General features: G+C 30.7%; 2 protein-coding genes across 2 annotated transcripts; both read right to left on the bottom strand.

Annotated features, from left to right (window-relative positions):
- Positions 1-1,452: 1,452 nt before the first annotated feature.
- Positions 1,453-3,132, bottom strand: LOC106753813. The gene is made up of 2 exons (XM_014635669.2): positions 2,160-3,132; positions 1,453-1,975 (listed from the first exon to the last, which is right to left on the bottom strand). The coding sequence occupies exons 1-2, from the start codon at positions 2,880-2,882 to the stop codon at positions 1,844-1,846; spliced, it is 855 nt and encodes a 284-aa protein (XP_014491155.1). The 5' UTR covers positions 2,883-3,132; the 3' UTR covers positions 1,453-1,843.
- Positions 3,133-8,183: 5,051 nt separating this feature from the next.
- LOC106753797 (5'-adenylylsulfate reductase-like 5) lies at positions 8,184-16,259 on the bottom strand. The gene is made up of 4 exons (XM_014635654.2): positions 15,880-16,259; positions 9,293-9,474; positions 8,909-9,033; positions 8,184-8,734 (listed from the first exon to the last, which is right to left on the bottom strand). The coding sequence occupies exons 1-4, from the start codon at positions 16,024-16,026 to the stop codon at positions 8,340-8,342; spliced, it is 849 nt and encodes a 282-aa protein (XP_014491140.1). The 5' UTR covers positions 16,027-16,259; the 3' UTR covers positions 8,184-8,339.
- Positions 16,260-16,515: the final 256 nt, after the last annotated feature.

The following is a 16,515-nucleotide window of genomic DNA, read 5'->3' as shown; positions in this document are numbered from 1 at the left end:
AGTTATTATGACAAATATTTGTACACTTGACATAACAAGTGTAACTTACTTTATCAAGTCTTTTTTGACATCATAACAAGTTCACATTTTTTATATTACTTATAATTATGATTCTTGAATAATTGATATACAAAATGTTGAAGAACTGACATAAAGAATCTCACATCTAATAATAATTGCATATGGTTTAGTATCACGAATATTTGTGTAATAAACTTATTCTAACTTATAAAATTGATATTTGTGTGTAAAACAAAGCACTTATATCAAATCAAATATTTCATAAAAACACACTGAATAAAATATTTTGAAGGGGTTGACTAAATACAAATATATATGTATGTAATATTTGAAAACTTAAACACATATTTACAATATAATTATCTTAATAATTTTATTGAAGTTTTTAAATAATAAGAATTTTATTAAGAAGAATTTTTCCTTTTTTCCTCTTTTTAAAGGACTCCTTTATTTGTATTCAATAAAATAAATAATACAAATGTCATTAGACTATAATTAAAATTATAAAAGTATATTTCTAATTTTATTAACAATATAGTTCATATTAATAAATTATTAATATTTAAAAAAAATATATTTAAAAAAATTAAATTTAAGTTATAATTATTATCAAAATATATTTTAATATTTGTTTTATTAATTTAAATTTATTAATTCAAGTTTTAAGTATTTATTGGAATTATAAAAAATATTCATAGTCTTTTAAATATTATAATTTAATTTTAAATTTAAATTTGTTATAATGTTATTAAAATAGGTTGGAACCCGTGAACCAATTTGGTTCACTATGGATTTGAGTCGAATTGAGTTGAAGAAAAACTTGAAATTTTGATATAGGTCAATTTTGAGTTCGACTCATTAAAAACCCACCAATCCATCTCTTTTTTTTTTACTTATTTTTAGATTATATTTAGAGTTTAAGATGATTTTGGATTGTATTTAAATATATATTTTTATTTTGAATTATCTTTAAAATTTAATATAATTTTAAATTAAAATTTATTTACGGTTGAATTAAAAAATTATTATTTTTTAATTAAAAAAACTAGTGATAATAAATTGAATTAGATTCGAATTTTTTCCTCTGAGTGAAACAAACTAAATAACAAATCCGTAATAGGTGAGAGCAATTAACATATTTTAGTAAACTAACTTTTTTAAGATCAAATTCGAAACTGTTGCTTCAAGTTGCTTCTTCCAACTAAATTTTAATAAAGAACATTAAAATGTTCTCGGTCATAAAAGCAGTTCTAAATAAATATACATGATTCTGTATTGCATACAATCTTTCTATGAATTTTTTTTTTTTTTATGTAATTGTATAAGTTAAACTTAATCTATATTGTATTAAACAATGCCTATATTTAAAGTTGGAATATTAAAAGAGCATATAATAAAAACAAAAGGAATGAAGTTTGTTGTAGCAACTTCTTAACAAAATAAACCCAAAGCTAATAAGCATTAACAATGATGACTGAGTTTCATGAAAGAATAGAAATGTTTTCTAATGACTTCACTTTATTTCCTAAAAGTTTATAATTGCTGTCACTCTTAGGTCTGCCTACTTCTGCCAAGATTTGTGCCAACATGCCTAAAGTTTCTATACTTATTCTCACTCTATCCCACACTTGAAAACTTTAATTCAACCAATTATTCCACCACTTGGCCAACCTTCAAAATGAAATAGATAATATTAATATAATCTGTAGCTTAATTTACAAGACCCCAAACCTAGTTATTTTATTTACATAGAAGAAGAACAGAAAATTTTGGCCACATCTTCCATGTTGTTGACTCATTGCAGTATCTCAAACTTCCTTAATCAATGTTTAAACCAAACACCATCACATGAACCACCGGAAGTTATGGGAGCTCTGCTTAGAGGAAGACCAGTCATTGCTGAAAATGCTGCTTCATTCAACTTGCTTGCATGCTCAACCATCTGCTTAATCCTCTGCAATCACAATTAAGGGTTATTTCAACACTTCAATATTCAGATATTGAAGAAGTGTAAAACTGCATAATTTTGCAAAAGTCAAAAGAGATACAGTCTTCATCAAAATGTTAGGAAAAAAAATTACTATGCATAAGAACTGTAGCTATTTTGTTTTAATTTCAGAAAAGAGACATTTGCTGACCTTGTCATCAGTGTAGATCTGAAATCGAATCTTCTGATCCTGGTGGAACTTGTTCTTTTGGTTGCTGCCAAAGATCAGAACACAGATTGTGGCAGCAGCAACCCCAAATGAACAGATAGCTCCAACACCATTCATGCTCCACTTCCAAAAGTTAAAACCATCACCAGAGTCCTCCACTTCTTTGCTAGTAGTATCTCTATCAATCTTCATTCTGGGAGAGACCATCATCTCCTGTGCCTCACTACCTATCTCCTCAATTTTCAAACCACCCATGTCAGGTTTAAGGAACAATCCTATACCAATGGACTTTGGGGACTCAATTCCCCTGATCTTTGACAAAAGATGTGGTACAGTGTCTTTATCAGCTTCCAAAACCACTCCTTTGATTTTCTCAGCGGCAATAGGTGATGATGGCACAAGAGTGTCCTCAACATGTTCCTTTGTGATTTCTTCCACTAACCCTTCATCTGGGGCCTCTCCAATTCTTGATTCCAATCGAATTGGAATATGGACAGGCTCTTGGGAAACCCTCAGATGAAAATTCCTTGATTCCTCGGATGTTTTCTTGAATTTTGGCGAGGTACAGAAGTAATAGTCATCCACATCAAAAACACTTTTTGAATCCAAGTTTCTTTTCCCCAAAAACACCTGCTTCTCAACACAATCTTCATTGAAGTCAAAAAGACTGTCATCAGAAAGAACTACCCAGTCATTGGTGTCCATCTTCACACCAGATCAAGGAGTATTCAAAGAGAAAGTTAGATTATATAAGAAAAAAAGAAGGGAAAACAAAATGGGATTTTTAAAATTGGATGTTGATTTGTTGAATCAAAGAAGGTGGCTTTTGTGGAGTTTTGCTTGGAATCTGATTAGTAGAAGAACACAAGAGTAAGCGCACACCATGAGGTTGTCTGGTTGCTCTTGAAATATAAAGAGTGAGCTCACAGACTATTTACACATGGACTTGAAAATGACAATTTGGAAATGGTGGCCCTACCAAACAGATTAGGATTCTTCTCTTTGTTTCTTTCTTTTCAGTAACAGAGTTATTAAATGGTTAATTATGGCTTGGATAAAAGAGAATTCTGAAGGTTAAGAGATTAACCTAACCTACACAAGATTTTTCTTTTTAATTATATTATTATTAGTGGTTTGTTAAGGTGATTTTTGTAACAAGAGGTTTCTTTCCTTATTTTTCTCCTAAAGAAAGGAAGAGATTCCTGGTTTCCTTCAGGAAATTGTGGATTGCTTGTTGGAGTGAGATGATGTTGATGTGTTGAAAGATTCTGGAAATCCAAAGAGAATAGAAGACCATCTTCAAAGTACAGGTGTCCACCATTGCTATTATTCTCTATCCCATTTATGGTTCTCTCTTTAAAAAAAATATTATAGGACTTGTTGGTAGATCACAGGAAGTAACCATAATTAATTAAAAATATTTTTGTCAATTTATTATTATCATTGATAAATTGCGACCTTATAAGCAAAAGTAACCTATTAGACAAAAGAAAAGCAACGTAAAAGAAGAAATAACGATGAGAGCCTTAAAAAAAATATAAAATGGCTACAAGATTCTACAATTTGTCTTTTAGTCTTTTTCTTATGTTTAAGAAAATATTGGAACAAATAAAAGACATCAACATGAAATTTGTGTGAACATGTTCTAAAATGCATTTTAGATGTTGGTGTTTAACTGAAATAAATAAAATATTACTATATTCTTATATAAAATTCATTTGAATTGATATTAATAAAAATATTTTGACAATGCAATACATTACTTAACAACATTCACATGTTTACACATCAAAGTGAACATATCTATAAAATCTAATTATACCAGAAATAGTTTTTAATAAAGTTCCAAACATAAATAAGGTTTGTGAGATCCAATAAAAACACACAATCTGAAAAGAAGAGCACATGTCATAGTCAGCTTATTTCTTACCACGTTGGATGTTAGCTATTATCAGCATTGATTGACAGTGGTTTTGTTGGTGCGTGATTGTTAAGATTGACTGTGCAGAGTGTGACACTGCATTGCTGTTTGCTGTCTTCGTGCAAGCTACGTATTTTTATTACCTTCTCTAACTATGGCTTCAATTTTTGGAATTCAAATGGTTTGGTTCACTTGTTTGTAAGCATTTGCCAGCTGTCCAATAATCTATAAATGTGTTACCCATGTTAAAAGGACAACGAAAATTTAAAAAATATATTCTGGGAGTTTCATTTTTTCTAAGATGATTAAGATTGTGTGCTATACGAGGTTGAAAATGTTTACTTTTTTTTTTTTATCAAAGATAATATTATCTCAACTCCATGAGATTAATGCGTACAACAATAAAATAGTTATATTTTCAATTTAAAGTTATAAATTGTTTTTAGGAGAATGTAAACAGAGATCGTTATCAAGTTGTTAAGAAGATTTTTAATTGGTATATATATTGAGACGATAATAGTTTAATTCTTAGAACATGTTAACATCAATTGATCATCCAATGATTATACCATAACAAACATTTTAAGTGTTATCTGTTTTATATTATCTACATGTTTTAATATGTGTTTTTTTGACCGAAGTTCATGTTCGGTTTCAAAACAAACAATATAGTAGTTTAATAAAGGATCTAATGAAAGTTTTTTAATATGATAAAACCTTGATGATTTGTTTTCTTTTCAAGCATTTAAGATATTAAAGATGAAGATAGACTTTGAAGCTTATAAAGACATCTTGCAAAATCCAAACTTAGTTGATTCAAATTGTAACGATCATCTCAAGAAAGTTATAAAAAGAAATTAAGTTGAAGAGGATGAACACATATATCTATCACAAACACCTTTTAAGTCTCATGTGATAAAAATGTTCTTGGTGTGTTATGAGAAATACTTTGTAAATTCATACTTTGAAGTTAAGTTTAAATTGTACTACTTGTGGAATTTTTTTTATTGAGAGTTCTTAATATTAAGAGAATTAAAAAAAGTTAAGCATACATGATTTGTGTACTTATGAGAGCCATAAATCATTTGTGTACTTACAACTAGGAGCACTTTATATACTTAACCTATAATCATTGATTTAATTAGTAGAATCTTTTAAGCATAATCTTTAAGAGAGAAATAAACATACTTCAACAATGAAACAATATAAAATTTAAGTTCAATAAATTTTATATTATATGCTCTAGTCTTATAAGAAAAGAGTTTAAAGCTTTATTTAACTTCTCTTCTAGAGTCATCTATTTCAATCATAACTAAGTATTGAATCAAATTTTACTTATAAAATATTTTTCTATATTCAAGTCCGAAAGTGATAATAACATGGGAAAGAACAAGTATGAGAATAGATGAAGATACTTTCTTATGAGAACATCTAAATAGGGTGAATTGTTACTTGGTTGAATTTCTTGTGACTCACTTAAATGAGTGGATGAAAATAACTAACTTATTATCAGCTGGATTTGGTTTTGTATATTTGAGATGTTTAAACAACTTTTTAAGAGTTTAGGAATGTTTAGGTACGTAAGCCTTCAAACTCGAAAGCCAAATAAATAATGTTTAAGTCAATCAATATTTTTGTTTTTTTTTCTCTTTAGGATGAACAAATTTTCATAAACAAGTTTTTATATTTTTATTAGATTGCCTTTTTAGTGACCAAGTTATATAAAATTGATTTTTGCAAGTTTCATTATTATATAAATTAATATATTTGTAGGAGCAAACAACTCTTCTTATTCTCTTACTTATTTGAGATAACAAATTTATTTCATTGAGTATTATCTTAATGAAAATCACTTGAATTTGTGTGTAGTCATTGTAAAATATTTTATTAATGTTCATTTTTATGATAATAATTTAGAGGGATGTGTCATTGGTACTCTTCAACAAGGATTTTCATGGACTTGAATAAGAATGATAAGGAGTTGAGTTGAGTTAGATACGGATAGTGTCTACCTGGTATCTAACCCGTAAAAAAACACTTGTCACTACTCGATTCATTACCAACAAATATTTGTTTAAAAAATATCCACAAGTATTTTAAAACTTGCATATATATGTGGATATCCGTGAATATTTTTTTAAAAAAGAAAATATTTTATAAACTTTTAAAATAAAATCTAAATAAAATCACCAAAAAATATAAAGTATAATATATATTAAATTAAATATAGATTAAAAGTTATTTTTGATTAAATTTAAGGTTAAATTATTCTATTTGTTTCCCTTTTTGTAGGAAAATCTTAAATCAAATTGATGAAATCTCTTTTTGTTGAAATCCTAAATCATTGTGTCAATTAATTCTCCTCTTTTGTAGAAAGCCTAAATTAGTTTTTGTTCTTCAAAGTTCTTCATGTTGGGAGATAGAAGCTAGAATACTCATTTAACAAATTAATGCTCCAAACCAAGCTATTTACTCCCTTAACCCACAATTACATTTCAAATGAGAGACTCGTTCTACCATCGCACTTTTCTTTCGGTGGTTCACCCGCATGCCTCTCATTAATCCCTTATTTCCACAAATTGCAGATTTTGAACAAACATTGTTCGGACTACCCTTTTCCTAGGAATTTTTGCAATGAGTGATTACACTTTTGATTCAATTCTCCAATTCCACACTTATACTCTTGTTGAACAAGAGCAACTCATAAAACCCAATTGAACTCATAATACTATTGGAAGCATAATTTCGTTGAATCACTCTATATAAAGACCTTCTACTACTATTAGTGAACCCATCTTCAACCATGTTACTATTCTTGATCACAATGCAAACAAATTTTAACCTCTTGGTAAATGAACTTACCACTTGTATCCCTAATTTGACCACAAAGTCCCTTATGAACCTTTTTCTATTTTAGAAAAACAAAATTCCACATCACCGACTTCTTATTAACTCTATAACAACATGCCTAATTATTATTTATTTATTGTTACCTAATAATTTTTCTAAATTAAGAATTGAATTGAAACAAATAAAAATATAATTAACTTTAATTAAAATTAAATTTAACTTAATAAAATATAAATTAATTCTAATTTTAATTTTTTTTTACAGATAACACATTCTCACGAGTAAGAATAATATATATGATATTCCAGCTCATCTATTTATAAACAAGTATTAAAATATTTATTATCAACGAATAATAAATATATCCATTACAAATTTTATCTCTAAATATCTCCAAACTTAAGTATTTTTGACATTTCTAAACATAAAATATAATAAACCTTAGGTAGTCAATAGACATCAACGGTACGAGGAAGCCACCAAAAGTTTCTAAGCATAAAATACTTCTTGACATGATTAACTTTAATAATGTTATTTTAACCAATTTTAAATCAAAATATTGATAAGGATGAAAAAAAAAGAAAAATGAGAGTTTTGGGTATCTACTATCCTTTAACCCCCAATTAGAAATTTTTTCTAATATACTAGAAAAAATTAATACAGAAAGAAACAAGATTTTTATTCAATTGATTTATAAAACAGTATATCAGCAGAGCACTCTAATCCTAAAATAATAATTATAAAAAAATCTCTAAAATCTTCTAACAACTTCTATTAGTAATACATTTAATATTACACCAACTTTTAATAACGCATGTAATATCCTACTTACCAATACTAAAAAGTTCTATGATGTTTAAGAGTTTAAACAAAAACATTCTTTTCTCTTAATCCACTGTGTCACAAGTGTAAAAATATTAAGATGTTTCATTAGTGAGACCAAACGTTCGTTCCATTTATAAACGTTGTAGACTATACTTTTTTGTAGCAATAAATCCAGTAAAACTAAATTCTAATATATACTAATGAATAACTTTCATTAAAAAATTCTTAAGTTAAGAAGAGGTGAAATCTTGGACGAAATACAATTCAAACTTGACAAAACAAGCAAATAAAGAATATTACAGATTGCTATATGTTTTGATTTTACATTAAAAACATAGAAGGGATTCTAAGAAAAGGGAAAAAGAAAAAGAAATACCTGACTCAGTTTTAGTATCAATCACCTCAAAGAATTAAAAGACAGAAAAATAAAAGAACATCACATTAAACTCAGATAACGTGTATATACATTCAAAATTTACTGAGTTACTGATAAAACTTTCACTACACTCTAAACGACTAGAACAACATGTTAACACTGTTAGTTCATACATTGAGATTTGAAACCATCACTTAGCTGAAGAATCACCAAGGGAAACAGAAGCCAGAGATGAGGCCCAAACTCTGGCACTCCTTGCCCTCTCTTGAAAGCTCCTGCTCTTACAGAGTTCTAGCTTGGTCCAAATCCTCTTCACATCCATTACATGAAGAACACGTTCCATCACTTGGCCAAGCTTTTGAAAGCTCAGATGATTAACATAGGATGAACAGAATGCTTTTAGATGTGGCATAATAGTGGGAAATACAGAGAGAATAATTCTCAGACATAGAAACAATATTGATAATGCCAGGTAAGGTTCCCTTCTTGATATCTCTCCAAGGGAGAAGCCCTTTATAGTTGAATGTTCATCACTCATCAAGTTGCTTACTTCACCAACAACAACCTTGTCCCTGGCTTCTAATCCTAGCATCAGACATGGTAAGGTTCATTACATTTATCACTCATTGAAGTTTGGAACACTCAATGTCTACTTTTAAACATATCATGAACAACAAGCTACCAAATCATAATAAGGTGAAAAATGGTGGTACAGGAAATTCCACCCGACATCATAGACAAGATTTCGGACATGCTTACCTGTGTTTCTCGCATAAAATTCTACAAGGGAGTCAAGATTGTTTGGACCATGATATCTCACTCTAGATGTCTGGTTCACCAGTAGTATTGCAGGTAAGCTATGAATTCCATATTTTGAATACAAGCTGCAGGGTAAAACACGCATGAGCATTAGACATTTATAAACTTTGACAAATTCATTATGCCGTGTTCTTCAAATCATGTACAAATTACCGAGGATCACACAACATAACAAACAACCTATTTTAACATTATTTCATGGCATAGCTTATCTGAGGCACTAATAAGCAAAGAATAAACCTAACTTCTGCAAATTGTATATATGTATACAGAAAATGAAATAGATTTCATAACTGATACAAAAAAGGAGGGATGGCTTCAAACCTTGGCAAGGCCGATGACTGTTCAAGTACTACATGTTCTACTTGAGGAAACATAGAGCTAAGAATATCAAATTCAGGAAGTATTCTGTGAGAAAAAGGACACCAGGAAGCATAGAAGAGCACAGAAACGTATCCAACCCTCTTTCTGGTAGACAAAACCTCTTCTATAAAGTTCCCATCCACCTGAACAAATCAAAACAATAAATAAAACACGTCACCTGATTGTACATAATGATACAAATTAACCAAAAATAACCAAATAAATCATCAAAACATATATGAATCTTCAAATTAATGTAACTATCAGCTTCAGTTATGGGGTTCAGAGAAAAATAAGCATTTCAATAAACTCTAAATCAACAATGATGCATTAGAATCAAAGCCAAAAACCATCTATGGCCTAGACACCATCCCTTCAAAGATAGGTCTTAGAATTTAGGTTAAAAAACCTAACTCAATCTAACATAACCTATATGTAAAGTATGAGTTATTGCTTCCCTCCAACACTCTCCCTCACAGAGAACTTGACATTTTTATCTCATAGCAGATTGCCCAAACAAGAATGGTTAGGATAAATTCTATTACCATTTCAAAATTCATGTTAAGATATAACTTAATTCTGCAAAATTGATTAGTAAGATAAGAGTTGTTATTATAGATATCCTTTATGATTCTTTTATTTTTTGCATTAACAAACAATAAAATGAACTGTAATATTTTCAGCCACGTATTACTACATGGACCATGTAGCCACCTCTACTTACACAAAGACAAAAACAAGAGTCTTAGAAGAAAAGCCTGTTGCTGAAAGAAAAAAAAAAAAAAAGCAAACATGATAATGAAGAAAGACACCTTAGAAGTTGGTACTGAGGACCAGTAGCAAGGAAAAGCAGTTCCCAATTCCTTGAATCAGATATATCAATGAAGAGGGGTTCAATCACAATTTGCTCATTCCATGACCCTTACTCAAGTTCAGTACTAGCAATTGATGAAAACTCACACAACCTTGCAACAATCCTTCCACATCTTCTGCTACCCCTGAGAACAATGCTTTTTCAGGTGCTATCTTACCAAATCCTAATCCTGTCCCAATATCCAATCATATTAGGATTTTTTATTCGACCAATAGTCGTATTGCTTGTTCCTTAAGGAACTTCATTTCCCACACACGTGATCTTCATAAAATTATTTCCGGCCTTAATAATTATGTCATATTTCTTCATCCTGTTGGAGCTGTCAATTTGGATAATGATCTCATATTGGAAAATGTTTTATATATTCCTAATTTCCATGTCAGCCTCATAAGTGAGTCCTCTATTATTCAATACAAAATTTCTGTTCATTTTAGTGTTGATTCCCTTTTATTTCAGGACCACAAAACCTTGAAGACGATTGGGAAGGGTGACTTGGTTCAAGGATTGTGTTTGTACAATTCGTCTGAAGGTTTCTTTAGTGCATCTACTTGCTCTAGTTCTTTATAAAATCTTATTACTCATGTCATGACTGTAATCTTGTTTCTTCTGCCATTTGACATGCTAGACTAGGTCATATATCTTCCAAATGTATGGAACTCATTAATAAAGAATTCAATTTTGAATCTAATAATAATGCTTTCTTTTGTGACATATGTCCTGTAGCTAAGCCAATAAAATTATCTTTCAATACTCGGTAATTGTTTTGCAAATTCTTTTGATTTGATACATTATGAGATTTGGAACCTTACTATACTCCCACTTATGATCATAAAAATGTACTTCCCAACTTTAGTTGATGATCATGGCAGGTTCACATTGATTTATCTGCTCAAACAGAAATTAGAGACACCTATCATCCAGCAGCTTTGCCTTGGTAGAGACCAAATTTCAATCACACATCAAGCAATTTATATCTGACAAATCAGAAGAGTTGGCTTTAATCTTCTTCCAAAGGAACTCTTCAACAGTTCAGTTGTGTAGAAAGGCCCCAAAAAATTATATGGCAAAAATGTCACATCAACAGCTATTAAATGTGGGTAGATCGATATTGAATCCCAAATTCCTATTCAATTATGGGGATAGTGCATCAAGACTGCAATTTTTCTTATAAATAAAACAAGTACCTTCAATCTTAAACACAAAGGCCCTTACCAAATTCTCTTTAAAGAGACCCTTCTTTTCAAGATCTTAGAGTTTTTGGTTGTTTCATTTTTGCTTTAACATTACCCTCATATAAATTCAGTTCAAGTGCCACAATTTGTTTTTATGGTTTATCAACTAGGCTACAAGGGATACATGCTTTACAACTCTTAAAGTCAAACCTTTATGATTTCCAAGGACGTCCAATTTCAAGAAAATATAATTCCCTTTCACTCTTTCAACAAAAATCAAACTTTAAATGATCCTTTTCCTAATACCGTGAACCCTCAACCTCCTTCAAACTCCATCAATCTACCCTTCTTGCACCTATTAGTTATGACATCAACACGTAGTCTCACAGTGCACTTCCAAATTCCAATCAATTCAACTCATATTCTTAGAAGATCAACCAAAACCCTCAGACTCCCTCCTCATTTCAAAGTAGTGAGCCTACATACTACCATCAAGTTGTCAAATTTCCTGAATGGAGGAAAGCAATGCAAGATGAATTAGATGTCATGAAAGCCAACGGGGATGACAGATTGCTCCCCTACCTACTGATAAGCAATTATGGTTGCAAAGGTCAAAACCAAGGCAAATGGCCCTCTTGATAAACTAAAAGTTAGATTGGTGGAAAAAGTGCGTACTTGACAGCCTGGAATTGACTTTATAGATACATTCGATCTGGTTGCTAAGTTAACTATTGTGAGAAGTCTTCTTGCTATTGCTGCTGTTAAGAATTGGAATATCTAACAACTTGATATAAATAATGATTTTCTTAATGGAGACTGTTTGAAGAATTCTAAATGGAACTACCTATGGGATACAAGCCCTAGGGTGAGAACTCAAATCATGGGGAGAAGTCAGTGTGCTGATTGAATAAATCCATTTACGGCCTCAAACAAGCCTTTAAGGCAATGGTTTTTGTAAGTTTTCTTCTAATCTTATTAACTCTCGTTTTTCTCAATCTTAAGTTGATTATTCTGTTTTCATTCAAGGAAAAAGTGAGGATTTTGAGGCTCTATTATGTGTTGATGACATATAGTCGTTGGACCAAATCCTAGCATTCTTACCAAAGTTCAACAGCAATTGCAAAAAAATATTCAACATGAAAATCATCGGGCATCTCAAATATTTTTTGGGTTTGGAACTTGCTTATTCCAAGCAAGGGATTATTCTAAGTCAAACAAAATATGTGATCTCATTTAAAGACACTAGGTACTTGTACTATAAACCAAGTAATTTACCTATGGATCCTCAATTCAAGCTCAATATCAAATATGGAGACCCTTTTCTTGATCCCTCCCTATAGAAGAAACATTGGAAAACTCTTATATTTGACTATATCCAGGCCAGTGATATGCTTTACTGTAAATAGACTTAGTCAATTCATATCCAATCCTAGAAGACCGCACTTGGTTGCTATTCACCCTCAATGGAAGTATTTAAAAGCTACATCTGGTGAAGGCCTTATTTTTTTTTTCCAGAATTTCTACTTTTTGCTTAAGGCATATGCTGGTGCAGACTGGGGAAATTGTGATGATAATAGATAATCTATCATAGGATATTCTACATTTTGTGAAATTCTCTAATCTCATTGAAATCCAACAAACAACATACTGTTTCCAGGTCTTTAGCAAAGTCAGAATACCGAGCTATGGCAAATGCTTGGAATGAAATCATGTGGCTTACTTACCTTATAGCAGATTTTGGCATGAGACCGGAACCAAATTTTCTGTTTTGCAATGACCAAGCTGCAATGCATATTGATTCTAATCTAACTTTTAATGAAAGAAAGGACTAAGCATGAAAGAAAGGACTAAGCATATTGAATTGGAATGTTATTTTACATGGGAAAAAGTTGTTCAAGGCATCGGTCAGCTAGATCATGTCAAAGACTAAATAGCAACGTGTTGACTTATTTACATAAGTTCTTCCTCAAACACTTTTATAGAGGGGGAACATTAATGATGAAGGACTGTGCATACCCCAGAGATTGAATGAAATAGAATACTCTTTCTTCCTTTTTGGTTCTATCATTTTGCCGTATGAGATAGGTATCATGTCCACTTTAGTTCATTATTTAGAAAAGTATCTACGCACTGACAAAACTGACAAGTACCCTAAAATAGATGCAAAGTTGGTGTTAAAATTGCACAATCTATTAGACAGACAGTACATAACCACTGATCTAGATTATTTAAGCCTCGCTAAAAATTTGACAACGATAAAAGCAAGTATCTATACATATGAAACTTAGAACCATATTTTAAATTTAGTAAGTGGAAATAAAATCAATGGCACACTACAAGTAAATTGATGCTTGTGATTGTTAAACCAATAAACCAGAAGATTAAAGTTATTCCAATATTAGCTTGACACATTCACTGACCTATTCTGTAAAGGTCTTATGATAAACATAAGTATATCATAATATGGTAATTTTTAAGAACTTCTGGAACTGTATATATAAATAATATTCAGAATAAAGTTAGAAGCTTAATATCAAATTATTAACATAAGTTATGTTAACTTCGGTCTAGTAAAGAGCCTATGTTCTTGAACACAATTATAATGGCCACTCATTATTGGAAAGTGATTACTATAGTATAAATTTCTTTTCCTTTCTAGTTCTAATATTGTAGATGGAAAAAAAATGGCTGAAAGGGAAAACTCTACTAAAGGAAAACTCCACACCATTAACATAGTTACGAAAAAAGAAAAAAAGAAAATATTTCTTACTAACATATAGGTAAATTATGCTGCCACCGCTAGAACAATCAACGTCAATTACCCAATTACAAAGTTCAATCTCAACCACCCATATAAAATTTAGTTCCTTTGGTATCACCTTAAAATTGAAGATTGGGGACGAGTATTTCATACAATGTTTCATATATATAATCAATTTTCACCCTAATTTTCAATATGTCAAAATGACACTAAAAGGAATTATATTTTCTTATTCTTTTCAACAAGTTGGATTGGATAGATGTATTTTGCATTATATTAGAAAGTAATTATAAGTCTAACTCAACCTTAAAAAATTTTATAAAGTGAGTTATGCACCACTTAGATACCATAGTTTGGTCATATGAAAATTCCAATACAAGCCAATAAACCTCTCCAAGGTAGGCTTTCATACCATTGCACTTTCTAACTCAATCTCATAAAATTCACTTATATATATATATATATATATATATATATATATATGTGTGTGTGTGTGTGTGTGTGTGTGTAGTTGCAGTGGCAATGACTTGCTTGAATAATCAAAATGTCACCTATTTCACAACGAAAGTAGTTCTTTTCATTCGAAAGATTTCACTGGGATTAAATTTTTCCTACAACAGACTTTGATGATAAGTGTCTCATTCTGCATTTAGAAGATGTTCAAGGAGATAACATAACAGTACTTGCTAGGTTAAAAAATGCATTACATGACATACGATGTGTTAGACAATGCAATGTTAAAACTGAGCATTTTTTGCAATTTCATCATCAACGCTATAATTTTTGCCCTGCTTGGTTTAAACTCCGTGTACTTAAAGGAAAGGAAAAAAAGAAGGGAAAACGCATTTATCCTCTTCTTCATAAGCTAAAATCAACCTATGCATCTTAGTTTGTGGAGAAGCTGATTGCAAACAACTATAAAAGTCTAATACATAAGTTGGTTTCAACTCAAGCTAGAAGCTGAATTCACTCCTATAGATGCTTTTGAAGAAATTCATCCAAATATTTAAAACAAAACAAGTAAAAATGATATTAGAACAAGTAAAATCACATGGATGCATATTAGAACAAGTAAAAAAACCAATCAATTACACATCAGTTTTCAGTCTGTTAAGCAATATAGTCTTTTTGTTTGTCTCGATGCCTGTCATTGGACCACAGAACAATTCCTAGGAAGGAATCAATTAGACCCTAATCTTAATCTAACAGCAATTACTTCTCTAACTAACTCTCATGCTTATATGTATCAATATGGTCAAAAGCAAAAATAAACAAGAATTAATTATGTCCAAATATATAGCTGTTTTTCCTTCTTTAATGGAAGTTTTCTAGGACCTTGACATCACAATGAATTCCGTCATTTGATTTGAATTGGAAAAAGCACTTCTAACAAACCTAATTAACACACTGTCCTTCAATGTTATACCTTCAACTTTCCTCCATAATCACAAATTTCCCAAAATGATTCCCACATAGTTTGGCATAAGATGGCAGCCAACCCAACACCCAATATTCCGATTCCCCATTTTCAAATTATCAAAGCAGAACCTTATTCTTCATAAGAGGACACCCATGAATCCAAACACCATTAATCACAGGAAAAGCAAGAAGCCATAAAATCAAAGACATCACATAAACGAACAAAAGCAAATTCCCACAATGAGAATCACTCCAAAGAACAGAAGAACATGCCAAGAAAGAAAATTTAGAAGAGGCAGTGACAGTGGATAGAGAGAGGCACCTGAAGAGGAGGGTTAGGGGAGACGGTGAGGGAACATTGTGAGTGAAGATCATAGAGAAAGGAAGCAGAAGGTAGAGAAGTAGAGGAATAGGAGGATGGCAGAAGAGAGAAACAAGTGATGAAGAGAAGAAGAAGTGAAGTGGCCATTGAAAGTTGAAGAAGCTAAGAAAGGTGCGTTATTTATTATGTGTAGAGTGAAAACAAGAGTGTTAGAACAGAAACCAACGGGTCTAAAGGGAAAAAGAAAGTAAGAAACGTGTTATGTTGTGTTTGTTTGTGGAATGTTGTTGGCGTTGTTGATGCCTCTTCTCATGTCTCTCTATCTATAGATTCAATAGTATATTGGGTCAAGATGAAGTTGGATGGTAAAGACATGGCTAAGTTGGGTTTGGTTTGGTATCTCTCATTCTAACAAGGAGTCCAAGAAAGTAGGAAACCTACTTTTCCTACTACATTTCACTAAAGGGTCTTCTTTTCTTTCCCTGTTTTATCAAAAAAACCCACCTTTCTCATTAAGATAAAAGCTTCACACTCATTATTCTCACTGTCGGAAATGGTACTAAGTTACTTTTCTTTGAATAATTTCTAATAGGTTTTAATCAAATATAAGAAAATGCATTAGTAGAAACTCTTAAA

This window comes from Vigna radiata, unplaced genomic scaffold (assembly GCF_000741045.1).
Source record: "Vigna radiata var. radiata cultivar VC1973A unplaced genomic scaffold, Vradiata_ver6 scaffold_7, whole genome shotgun sequence".
Classification (NCBI taxonomy): Eukaryota; Viridiplantae; Streptophyta; class Magnoliopsida; order Fabales; family Fabaceae; genus Vigna; species Vigna radiata.
The sequence above is the reverse complement of the archived record's forward strand: the minus strand, read 5'-3'. Positions and strand labels throughout refer to the sequence as shown.

What these genes read in the sequence shown, in the direction of transcription:
- LOC106753797 (XM_014635654.2), bottom strand. Translation starts at nt 16,026, where the DNA reads ATGGCCACTTCACTTCTTCTTCTCTTCATCACTTGTTTCTCTCTTCTG. An exon ending in CCCCTAACCCTCCTCTTCAG is followed by an intron (nt 9,475 to 15,879) that starts GTGCCTCTCTCT and finishes TGATTTGTTCAG; the next exon opens with GTGGATGGGAACTTTATAGA. An exon ending in ATTTTATGCGAGAAACACAG is followed by an intron (nt 8,735 to 8,908) that starts GTAAGCATGTCC and finishes GTCTGATGCTAG; the next exon opens with GATTAGAAGCCAGGGACAAG.
- LOC106753813 (XM_014635669.2), bottom strand. Translation starts at nt 2,882, where the DNA reads ATGGACACCAATGACTGGGTAGTTCTTTCTGATGACAGTCTTTTTGAC. An exon ending in AGATCTACACTGATGACAAG is followed by an intron (nt 1,976 to 2,159) that starts GTCAGCAAATGT and finishes TTGTGATTGCAG; the next exon opens with AGGATTAAGCAGATGGTTGA.